General features: G+C 45.4%; 2 protein-coding genes across 1 annotated transcript; one reads left to right on the forward strand and one right to left on the reverse strand.

The window, feature by feature from the left end:
• The window catches only part of LOC146754942 (rho GTPase-activating protein 32-like), a 77959-nt gene that overhangs the window by 31229 nt on the left and 33848 nt on the right, over positions 1 to 12882 (forward strand).
• LOC146754943 (myosin-binding protein C, slow-type-like) lies at positions 11244 to 12457 on the reverse strand. Its single transcript, XM_085526497.1, has 3 exons — positions 12321 to 12457; positions 11313 to 11579; positions 11244 to 11254 (listed from the first exon to the last, which is right to left on the reverse strand). Exons 1-3 carry the CDS (start codon positions 12322 to 12324, stop codon positions 11244 to 11246), a joined length of 282 nt encoding a protein of 93 aa, XP_085382623.1. The 5' UTR covers positions 12325 to 12457.

Genomic DNA, 12882 nt, shown 5'->3' on the forward strand with positions numbered 1-12882 from the left:
AGAAACCACTCATTTGGGAAACACAGCACCAAGAAAATAATGGGAATAGCTTCATAAAATCAGGCAGCTTCACCCAAATTTCATGTCAGGTCCATTATTCTTCCTATTTTCAGGAAGAAAGGTTTTCCTTTTTTCTTGTAGTTTTATTTTCTTTTCCTTTCATGCAAGCAGCTTTGTAGCTTAAAAAATTGTTTTCTAATCACCTCCTGGTGTGGACAAATCACACAGGTTTGACTCCATGTTTTACATAGTTAGCATTTTATATTTGTTCCAGTATGGAACTGTACAGCCATAGAATGGCCTGGGTTGAAAAGGATCTCAAAGATCATCCAGTTCCAACCCCCTGCTATGTGCAGGGTCGCCAACCACCAGACCAGGCTGCCCAGAGCTACAATCCAGCCTTTCCTCATAGGAGAGCTGCTCCAACCCTCTGATCATCACAGTGGCCCCTCCTCTGGACCCACCCCAACAGCACCACAACCTTATTGTCCACAGAAAGCATATAACCCTCATTCAATTGCCCTTCCACTCAGCTTAGAGCACTGCTAAAACCAGCATCTTCACCTTAGCTCATCACACTGCTGCAGTTCCTTTTACAAGGATTTCACTGGCAAAAATTAAATCAAAGCCATCACAAGGGATTTAGCACAGTTACGTGTTACTGGCTACGAGAGCTGTCAGCACAGTCACCTGTCAGGCTTTGCTGCTGTTCTCTTTATGTAGAGGCACAACAAGGTTCAGACACCTCACAGTGCAATTCTCACTTGGACTGTAAAGAAAAAGGAGGCTTGAAAAGCAGCGTGTGGAAAACAAAGAAACAAGAATTAGAACAACAGTGGGGCCATGGCACTTGTAGGAATTGTTCTGCCTTTAACAGCAGAGCTTTTCAAGAAGTATGAGGGCATTGCAAACCAGACCAGTTTGGACAGATTAACAACTGCAAGTAGTGGGTTCCAAAATTCCAGACATGAAATCAAAGATAGAAAAACTCTTCACATTTTCATCTCTCAATTTTTAGTACATTGTGCATTACAGTGCAAACAAGTCTTCACATACAACTTGGAAGCTAAAGACAAGTCTGACAAAAAAGACTGCACAAAAATGATGGATAATTAACAGAGCAAATTGCTCTTTCAAAAACAGAGTTTATGTCTTCTGGTCATAACACTTCAGAAGCCTCAGAGGCTTCTTCTCCTTTGTATATTTTCATTAATCTTAGATTTTGTTTTCATTCAATGTGACCTCACTAAACAAATATTGTATAAGACCATGAGTATCACATAAATGTGCAGATCTCAAGCTGCTCACTTATCTAGTACCCTTGGCATGATGCTTTATTTTCCTCAGCTGATCATCTAGATTGTGCCTGTTGATTGTGCAACAACAGCCTGTTGGTCTCGATTACCTGTGAGAGGCTCTAACTTTGGCCAGGAAAAATCATTTGAGGACAAGTAATTCTCTTGGAATCAGTAAGGCAGTCTTCCCATTCTTTCTTACCAGCATCCATCTTACATGTTAATAAAGGATTCTGGAAATCAGTTTGAAGATCAAGAAACAATTCAGTTCAAGCATATGCAATCACAGGATTTGTACGTCACCTGCAAAAGTCATTTTATTCTATCCACAATCTCATCCTACATGCAGTTCCTTAGAGGGTTCTTTAGGCACACCAATCCCATGCTCCTATTACAGACCCTTGCATAAGACAGGTGATATACCTACAAGATTATCTACAGCTTAGACTATGAAAACAGGGAGTCTAGCTAGAGAAAATTATCTACCTGTGCTTCTGAGCAATCTGTTAACCACTCTCATACAGTTCAGGTCAATCCAAACAAGATGCAATGACATGTCAGCCACAGAAACAGCTTGATTTTAAGGAGTTTGTTTGGACAAGCCCCTGTTGCATACGGTGGTCAAACATGCATTACTTGGGGGCACACTGTATTTGATTTAACAGATACTCTTACCTTTGGCTTTGCACAGAGTCCAAAGTCTATCAGCTTCAAATTGTCAATCAGCAGATTTTCCCGGTGGATGAGAAAGCAGTCAGGAATGATTTCCACCCAAATGCCCAAGGAAACATCTTTTCTCTTCTCTTCTTTCCTGCTGTGGACAGTGGTTCCCAGTCTACTCAAAGCTCGCTCGCTCTCGCTGTCTCAGAGATCTTCACTGACTGCTGGCAAGTTCCCATCTTCCAATATCCCAGGTGGGAAATACTAGCTTGTATCTGTTGGAAAGGACCTGGGGACTAGGAGGACAAGTGGTGAGAGACCACAGGCTGAATGCAAGCCAGCAGTGTGCTCTGACAGAAAAGAAGTACAACAAGATCATCAGCTGCATTAAAAAGCAGCACAACCAGACCAGGACAAGTCATTCCTGCTTCAACACTCACTGGACCACATCTACAATACTGTATCTGGTTTTTGGCCAGGAAGGATAACAACCTGAAACAAACTCTGAAGCAAGTTCTATGGATGACCTCCAGCCTGTGCAGGGGGCTGAAGCTCCCACTCAGAGAAGAGAAGCTGGGGAGAATGATCTTTGTGACAGAAAATCCATTGGATGGGGCCAGAGGAATGCATCTCACCCCATACCCTCTGTACAGCCACCATTTGTTTAAAGGATCACTCTTCCTTGAGGCACAAAACTAGAGCAGGTTACACAACAGACTGACACCACAAGGGCTTCTCTCGAGATACAAACTGCAGCAAAGAGCATCACAAAAATGTGAAACCAACACTCAGATCAGATCTGTGTCTCTGCTCCGCTCATTAGGAGCATCATGTTTTACTCCCCTTTCAGAGGAAGATACTTCTTCAAGGATAACAAAATCCAGCTCAGCTACAGAACACAGTACCACATAGCAATAATTATCTAACATTTCCTGTAGGGAAAGAATCCTAAGCACAAGTTATTGTCTGAGTTTCAGCTGGGACTGAATTATCTTCTTCAGTGTCTGATATAATACTACGTTTTCATTCTAGAGAAACAATGGAGATAGCGCAGTGATGCTTACAGTTGCTGCCAGGCAGCGTTGTACAGAGCCACAGTCAATCTCAGCTGAGAGCCCAAGGAAGTGAGAAGGAACAGAACTAGGACAGCTGACTTAAACTGGCCAAAGGATATTCCATACTATATGACATATTGTGGAAGGAGTTTTGAAGGGGGTATAACTTCATGTAAATCTCTTCCACTACTAGGAGGCTAACTGGACACTGATTGGTAGGTGGTGAGCAATTGCTTTTGCATTCATCATAACTATTATTCTTTACTCTGTCTCAGTACATAATTCTATCTCAACCCATGAGTTCTACTTTGTGTTACTTCTCCCCCCTTCAGTTCTCTCCTGCAGTCCACTGGAATGGAGTGGAGTACTGTAACTCTCTCTGCCAACAGAAAAATAAAAACACATTCATTATTATTTATGGAAGACTGACTGCAGTTCAGGCTCACTGGTTTGAGGTCTCTGGGCATAACCCTGACTGTGAACAGAAGCAATTGCTGAAACAGTCTGTCAAAAAAAGACTGGAGCTTCCTCTTCCAAAAGGCGGTCCTTAGAAACAATGCAATCAAACAGCTTCCCTGTAAGATAAGGTTATCTGAAAATGCATTTAGAGAGTATCAGAGAAAGATAAGTAAGAAAGACAGCACAGAAAGCAGAAACTATTTCTTACCTCTATGACTATAAATATTTCTTTGATGTCTCTCTTACGTGATCCAATGGGCAAACATGTTGATGACTTCAGTTCTTCATGGCATCAATTTCTGTTTTAGCATGAGGCAAGTCATCCTTAAGAGACCATAAAAGCAAGCGATGAAATCGCTAACTACTGTGACATACCAGGTACCACATCTGACTGCTGTGGAACAGAACAAGCACATATGGGACAGTACACAATTCAACATCAACTCAGCAATGACTGACATCACTCCCATAGAAATTCTGAAACAGAGCTGTGAAAAATGAAAAGTAAAACATTCAGCATTTTCATTGGCATTTTGGTAAAGTTGCTGTAATAATGTAACAATAATGTAATGTAATGTAATGATGTAATAACTTCCTCCATTTTAAAGCCAGAGAATACTGCCCTCTGAACAACCAGCAACAAGATTTGTGGTGCTCTGTTAAACTTTTTCCAGCTCTACAGCATCTTTCAAAAGGCAATGGGCCCAGTAGGCTGCATTCGTATGTACCATCCCACCTGCCCCCGTGTTCTTGAGAACTCCACAACTCCAACAGAAGATATTATCATATTTAAATGCCTTTTGGCTTACCACTACAGTAACTTTCTCCATGATTTTTAGTGCAACTTTTTCACCAGTAAGAAGATGCCGCCCGAGTTTTACCTTGGCAAAACCACCTACAAATCAAAACACAGATGCTTAAAGTTGAGTGTGAATTCTTCTCTAATATAATATTACAATTTCCAACTGGTTTAAAAAACGAATTCCAAATTTATACAAATGAAACCTGACTTAGAGAACTGACAAGAGCTGTTAATCTATTCTCAGATTAATTCTAGAGTGGTGAGACAGACTGTTAGGCGTGCTGTTTCTGTACAAAGATGACACTTACCCGTTCCAACTGTTTCATGGAATTCCTAGTACTTGAGAATTTCCTCGTAGTCACTGACAGACATCCTGAATGTGCAAGAACTGAAGATCCTCCAAGCACGTGCAATGAGGAAGTGCCAGCAGTGTTCACATCCTACTTAGGACATATTCTTAGAGGCAGAAGGGACACTCGTGGCAGATCCAGCAATGCTCATCTTCTCACCAACGTGCATCCCCCTCTCACCCAGCAACAACAAAACACAGTGCATGAAGCTGGCTTCACTTAGGTTAACAATATGGAACATCCCTCAGGGCTTTGTGCCACAGAGCAGTAGCAGGGCTGGACTACAGCTTGAGGAAGCAGTGGAAGCCTTTCCCTGTATGGTTACAGTGTCCCTGCACGCACCCCACAGCCAGAGCGTTGCAAGCTGAGCTGTCTTGCTGTTTCTTGTACTCATCCCAATCTCTGCGAATGAAAACTCAGAATTCAGTCAAGGCGTTGATTGAGCACGAGCGTGCCTTTATTCAATAGGAAAAAGGAGGGGGTGTGAGGTCTGGAGGAAAGATGGGACTCATTCTCTGTTGTCTGACGAGAGTGTCTCAGAAGTCGTGCTGTTGCCCGGAGCCTGGGACTCTTGGCCTGATTCTACCTCCCCCTCCAAGATGTTTGGCTTCTCCTCTGTAATGCTGACCTGAGCCTGCATGGTTGTGCTGCTGTCGGGGCACTCGTGCTGTGCTTGGGCTGGGCTGTCCTCGAAAGGCACTCGGTTCAGGCTGGTGCCTGAGGAGTCTGGCAGGCTCAGGTCAGCAGCTTCAACAGGTATGGGATGAACGAGAGCTTCAACGATGATGGCATTCTTCTCTTTATAACTGATGTTATACGGAAGGCTTTCATCTGAACTGCAGCATCCTGTGCTTAGTAACAGTTCTTCATTGATGGAATCACAGGATGCTGCATCGTAACATGCCTGGCGTCTTGGAGATATACAAGGGCTCGGGTCACCTAGGAAGGAGTAGACGCACAGCAGTTAGTGTCAAAGTTTCACAAGATGAATCATGAAACAGGTTCTTGACATTTGGCTATGCAGTGATGGTGAGCAGAAGCAAATAGGCTTCTAGCAACAGTGTCACTGTCTTGAAAGTGATCCTCGTGCAGGTCCAGCTCTTGTGTTGACAAGAGACTCATTTGGGAAAGACAGGGGTCAACTGAAGATGTCAGGCACAGGCTTGAATGCCAGAAGGATGTACAAGCCCACTGAAAGCATGAATTCTACCTGTGTTGCTGACAAGCAGTGATTTGAAAGCTGGATTTGCATGCTTACCTGCCAGGACCAAGACTTCAGCTTCAGAGGGCTCCCTGGCACTGCTCTGCAGTTGGCGTTTGGCCACAGGGGATGGTTTGCCCAGGCAGAAGCAGGAACGCCAACTGCAAGCTGCTGACTCTGCCCTCTTACTGGGAGAACTCATTCTGCAGAGAAAACAGAGCATGCTGTCAGTCGTGGTGCAGGGTGAGGGAAGAGCTGCACCGAACCCTTGCCAATAGTTGCCTGTTCCGGGCAATGCCTGGTTTCTGCTGAAACACAGCTTAGAAAAGCGCTCTGTTTCAAACAGCAGAGGATGCTTCCATTCCTACAGCTCAGCCCTCAAGTCCTGTTGGCTAAATACCTCTCAACGATGTCAAGCAGGGACATGGATCCCGAGAATGTTGGAGGCTCAGGCTGCTTCGCTCTCCTGGGGCAGGCCTTCAACAGGGAACGAAGGCAGGAGATGAACTTGCCCCGTTTCTTTGGCTCTGCGCAACAAAACAAAAAAACAAGTTCATTTCAGCCCTGGCTCGGTTGGACGAGGCCGAGTGCAACACATTCAACAGAACACGTAACAACAGAAAGCATGTTCCCAACAAAGACACGCAAGAACGGATTTTCCCCATCCCTGGAGGTGCCCAAGGAGCTTAATGCAGTTCTCTTTCTAAGCTTGCTCAACTCGGGCATTAATGAACCCCCTGAAAGCCACGTTCAGACCCCATTTTACTAACCCGCATTGTCAAATGTAAAATACGCACCTGGCTTTGGCAACGAATGTAGGATGGACTCGGGCAGTTTTCCCCTGATGAGTTCCACGCACTCACCAGGGAAAAAACCAACCTGTAATAAGAACAAAAAGACAGGTGGGCATTAGCCCAAGCCCAGAGCCAAAGGGAAGGTCCTCTGACACCGACACAGGGCAACTGTTTGCATCCAGAAGCCATCCTGTGCAGGCAGAGCAGCTCCAACCGGAGATTCCCGACTCTACTGAAGCTGTGCTCTCTAGTCAAAAATGTGTGCCTACCTCAAAGCCACGCTTGCCTCTCCACCAGGGGCTCATCTCCTTTGGTGGCATATCAACAATGCACACGATGTCTCCAACCTGCAAAAGATTGAAACATCAATCCCAGCTTCAGCACAGCTAAAACAAAAGCCTTCTTCTACGACACAAAATATGAGAGTATTCCCTAGGCGTTCACACTCTATACTAATTCTGTGCACAACAACAAGGAACGCCTGGAACTGCTTACCTCCAGAGAGAGCTCATCCGGCCCCTGGGCGACGTGGCTCCTAATAACATGGGCTGCCGCAATCGCTGGTACGTTTAAAGATGACATAGCACGCACCAGCTGCGGCTTCCGCATGTTATCAGCCTGCAAAACAGAGCACAGGCCGTGGTCAGGAGATGAAGACAAACCAGGAGGATTTCAAGGTGAGGAGCACATCTGCAAAGAAAGCTGCAGCAAATGCGCTCCGTCCTTATCAGGAGCACTTCAGAAGGAGCTGCACGTCTCATCACAGTTATTTCCCTTTCTGGCGTGCATTGCCAGGCCATGCAAAGATGCATCTCTCTCTACCCAGACTAATCAGCAATGGCACTGGCACAGACAAGTGGCCAGGCCCTTTTTGGCCCATTCTTTCCTGCAGGAGAGTACACCTGCAGCTCCTTCTAATGGCTCAACACAGGGAAAAAAGACCGGCCAGAGCTTCATACTGTACCTCCGTCGCCGCCAACTCAGGCTCACGGCTGATCCCACTGCACGCAGCACCCATCACAGCAAGTGTGAACAGCTGGAACAGAGCAGAAACACACTTCTGTTTTCTCTATTCACACAGCACAGTATGGACAGACTTCTTCAGAGCTACCCGCGCATACCCTGCGGCAAAACCATGCGGGGGGACAAAACATGGCACGTACCTGGCAGTGAGATCACCTCAAGCTATCTGCAGCAGTTCCTTGTCGCTTTGCTCGGATGAAATGAGAGCAAAAGCTGCACCGAGGCAGTGGGCGGAGGGTGAGGAGAGGAGAGAGAAAGAGCAGGTCAGTGAGCAGGGCTAAGACAGTCATGGAATAACACACACAGCACAACTGTCCCACCCACTTGCTGCAAGACATGCTGAGTCTCAGGCTACGTGATGCCTGTCCGCCCAGCAACTTTACAATGCTTCCACTACTGAGCAAAGACAATGGAAGAAGCACGGGACAGGTGCCAACTTTACTGATACCCCCTTTGGAACGTGTGTACCGGGGAAAATTACGTCTGATGGTCAAGAGTAAGCAATACGGTGCTGTGAGCTCCGACAGCCAGCAGTTCTCAACACCTCACTGCCCACCCATCCATCCCACGTCAGCTCAGCTTACCTACAAGCTGCTGCACACGACGGTGAGAAGAAAAAGCACTAAAGATACTAACTAAAGCCACTAACTAAAGGCACTAACTAACTAACGGCACTAACTAACTAAAGGCACTAACTAACTAACGGAACTAACTAACTAACGGCACTAACTAACAACAGTAACTAACTAACAACAGTAACTAACTAACAACGCTAACTAACAACACTAACTAACTAACAAATCTAACTAACTAACAAAACTAACTAACTAACGGCACAAAAGGCACAAGAACAACAAGACAACCAACCACTCCGACCACTAGCTCACCCACAAAGGAACACAGAACGCACCGCTCCTCCCCTCATTCCAGCCGCTTATGACATCACCAACGGCCAACAGCCTGGTCCACCATGACCCCCCACAAGGCGGGGAGCCAAGACCACGTGGTCACGTCTGATTCCAACACGGCACCACAACATTCCAGGACTCAGTGTGGGCTTGGAATTCTATCCTGGTGTGGCAGCGCAATGGGAGGTGTTAGGGCACAGCTGAAGAGCTGACAGACAACGGACGTTTCCAAAGGAGGGTGCCAGATTAACTCTCAGCATTCTCTTGCGGGGCTCTTAGGAATGCTTCAAACCCATTTTCACTGCCTAGCTCATTTCTAGAAAGTCCAGTTGAGAAATGCTCACTTTGTCTGGGGAACGCCTCTATGCATCATGAATGAAAAATAAAATAAAATGGGCACGCGACCCTATGAAACTTACCTCTCTGCTCTTGCTGTCAGCCAGACACCTCAGATGAGCATGACGTGTCCCTGCTCCTGAATGAAGATTCACCCAAGTCTGTGTTCCTCTCTGCTCCATCTCTGGCTCTAAAAGAAACACAGACAGAGATGATTACAAGATCCTTTGTGCAGACGAAAGACAAGGGTGCACACGAATTCTGTTTAGCAAGAAATACTACATTCCCAATGGTAGTATTTGAATCCTCCTTTGGGTCTGGAGCTCAACAGGTCAACACATCAGAAATAACACAAAGTGCATCTGGAAGACGTGTCTCAAAGCCCAGAAAATCCAACACGGGAGGGGGCTGGACAGTGGACCACAAGTGTCCATTTCCATTGCAGCTCCCTGTAGAGAACAGCACCAATCAGCAGGCGTGAATCAATTCATTCACAAGCTGCACAATGACTCTGTTCTTTACGTGATAAAGAAACACACAGAGATTCCTGACCAAAAAGTTGGGAGTTAATAACGACCAAAGAGGTTCCTGTTCCTACGCCTCATCCTCTCACCCCAACTCCTGGGTGATGCCCACAGGCTTCAAGTCAGCTCTCAAATCCATTGAACTCCAGTCACAGAACTCCATCAAGAAGGATGTCACACATGTGACACTTACATACATTTTGCATCAGAAACAGTGACGCCAGCAGGAGCAGAGAGGTGACTGTCCCCCTGTACTCAGCACTGGTGAGGCCACAACTCTAATTCTGCGTCCAGTTTGTGGCCCCTCACTGAGAAAAAGACACTGAGGCATTGGAACGTGTTCAAAGAAGGGCAACAAAGCTGGTGAGGGGTCTGGAGCACAATGGGGCCATATGAGGAGAGGCTGCGGGAGATGGGAATGTCCAGCCTGGAGAAGAGGTGGCTCAGGGGAAACCTCATTGCTCTCTATAACTTCCTGAAGGGAGGTTGCAGTGAGCTGGGGGTCGGCCTCTTCTCTCGTGTCATTACTGATAGAACTAGAGGGAATGTTTTCAAGCTGCGGCAGGAGAGGTTCAGGCTGGACATTAGGAAATATTACTTCTCAGAAAGGGTGGCCAGGCACTGGAATGGACTGCCCAGGGAGGTGGTGGAGTCACCCACCCTGGGGGTGTTCAAGGAACGTCTGCAGAAATCCCTGCTGAAATCCTGACCTCTGCCACAGGTGGCTGAGTGACACAAAAGCTGTGTCCTTGGTTCCCGGCCTTACCTTCACATGCTGTTCATCTTGCTCTGCAGCTCCTGTTCTGAATAGTCTTCTTATATTCCCATGTGATGTACCCTGAAATACATAATTTAGTGAGTCTGAACAAAACATAAGACATTAATTGGAACTGTGAAGAAATGTTTTTTGCACTTTACTTGGAGGATGTTACATGCTATACCTTCTTTTCTCAATTGTAACACATGATTTTTTATAAAAAGAAACATAGCAAGTCAGCTCTTCAGTGTGCATATTGATGAAACTTGGTGAAATACAACTTTAGAAAAAGGTAATTTGAAAATTTAAATATTCTTATCAGAATCTCTGCTATTAGTTACCGTTCCAATGTTCTGATTTGATGATGATTCTCTCAGAGCTGTTTTGTCACTCGCCACCTCAAATGCACTTCAAGTGCTTTAGGAGCATCACTGGAATTTTGAATAAACTCAATATATTTTAGGAAAGCTGCTACAGATGCACGACTGCAGTACTTTGGAAAAATATAATCTTGATTGAACGCTGAACAGTGTTATTTAATTATAATCCAGGTAATTAAATTAATTAAACCAAGGGAATCACCTCCCAGTCAGTCAGCTCCCACCAGGGAACTCGCTTCCCTGCCAAGCAGATGCAACCAACACAAGCTGCTACATCACTCTAGGGCCCCACTGAGTCTTCCCAAGGGGTCTCCAAAGGCTTCCCTGTTGACTTCTGGGAACCTGGAAACACTCACATGGAAACCAGTGCCCCCTAATGTGCCCCAGAGGTTTCTCAGGGCCCTGCAATTAGCTCTACAGACATCCAGACATGCCCCAGAGCAAGTATGTGTGCTGTAGGGAGCCCAAGAGACATTCCAGAGTATGCTAGTACTCCTCAGTGCGCTCAAGGGTTCTTCACCTGTCTCTAAATATGCCATACTTGACTTTGTTTTCTCTTCTGGAGCTTAGTTCTCAGCTTTGCTTTCTCATGCCATTTATCATTCAGTTTAGAGATTATTTTAACTAAAATATTTTAATCCACCATATTTTCTGAAAACTAAGAATTGATCCCGCTCAAGGAAACAGAAGAGAAAAACATCACCCACAGGCTGCAGATATTTACCTCGACTTCTCTACATGCCATCCCCAGTGTGCTTTTCAACTCACCTTGCACAGTGACCCTGGCTTTTGTTTCAGAGTCCTCTGTCTCACAGGTGTACTCCCCGCTGTCCTTGGCGGTAGAGTCATGGATGATCAGAATGGCCCCAGTTCCCTCCTGCTGCAAGTCGTACTTCTGGCTTTTTCTGATTGCTTTGCCATCCTTGTACCACCTGATGTTCACATCTGGTTTCGACAGCTCACGGCTCAGGCTGATGTCCTGCCCTGCTGCTGCTGTCTTATCCTCCAGCTGTTTTGTTACCTCAGTAGGTTTTTCTGAAAGAAAACATGCTTTTTGAGTAACATACACTTAGGGTAGGATGCCTCTCTCAAAATACACGCATCTACATGCTGGACATAAGTTAGAGAGGCACTTGCAACAGACGCCATCCTACAGCCAGCAGTAATCTGTAAAGTACAGACAATAGAATTCCAGGCACCATTAATTCTCTCTTAAATCTACCCCATTGAGGATGATGAACCATGTCTGAAAACTGCCTCTTCCTTCTCTCCACTGATCACACTGGGAGCCTCAGATGATGCTCTCAGATGCACATGTTCTAGATAGGAATTTGTTGTACAGCTAGATGATGTGAAGGCCATCCCTTCAGCTTATACTTAGAGGATATTTGCTCCCACAGTTCCCTCAACAGATCATTCCTGATTTACTGTTAATGGAACAAGCTGTAGTGAGATGCCCATTTCCAACACTACCCCAGTGCTTTGGGTAGTTCTCACATTTGTGTAAAATGTTTCCTCCTTTTACTTATTTTTAAGAGAAATTCTCAGTGCTTCAAGGTTCAAGTAGAAGGTTGCTATTCACTTTAACCATATTATGAGTTAGCTCTCATGACAATCTTATCAGAAGACAGTTGAAGGAATCAGACCCCAGAATCTCTCCCATCTCATTACCTTTCACAGACAGAGAGGCTTTGGAGGCTAGACCACGGGCAATAAAAACGACTTCCCCAGAGTCAGTAGGAGTCACACTTTTGATAAGGAGAGTCTCTTACCAACCCATGTTATAAGCTTTAAATCGCCCACCACTTTCCACTCTGCTTCCATTCAGTGTCCACTTGAACTCATCAATGCTTTCATGGGACAGAATGCATTCAAAAGTGCAATCTTCTACCTCCTGGATTTCATTGTTTTTCAGCCGTTAGCTAATGCCAATATTCAGCTCTGGAAGATAAGAGATAGGTTAGTATGAGGTTTAGATGGAGAAAAGGCATTCGTGACCAATGTGAGTAGCAGTACTGGTGTTTGAACTCAGGATTTGCAGATCATGGCTGCGTTCCTCACTGATGTATTCTCTAAGACATTCTCCTCTCAGAATTACCAGAAAGCTATAAAAAAAAAGAGACGTGAATCTCTTGGCTTTGCTCTGGAAGAACTACAAGGAGAGCAGCTCAGTCCATGGAGCACAATGAAGATTCAATGAGCTACAGAGGGAAAAACCTAACAGAGAGGACAACTCTAGGATGCTGCGTGAGAAAAAGGGTTTTGCCTACGACAAGACATTAAATGTTTCTATTAGCTAATTTGTTACCATCCTACCCCTACTGGTGTTCAAACCATT

This window comes from Coturnix japonica, chromosome 37, assembly GCF_054131305.1.
Source record: "Coturnix japonica strain WE chromosome 37, WE-NBRP24, whole genome shotgun sequence".
In the NCBI taxonomy this organism is placed as follows: Eukaryota; Metazoa; Chordata; class Aves; order Galliformes; family Phasianidae; genus Coturnix; species Coturnix japonica.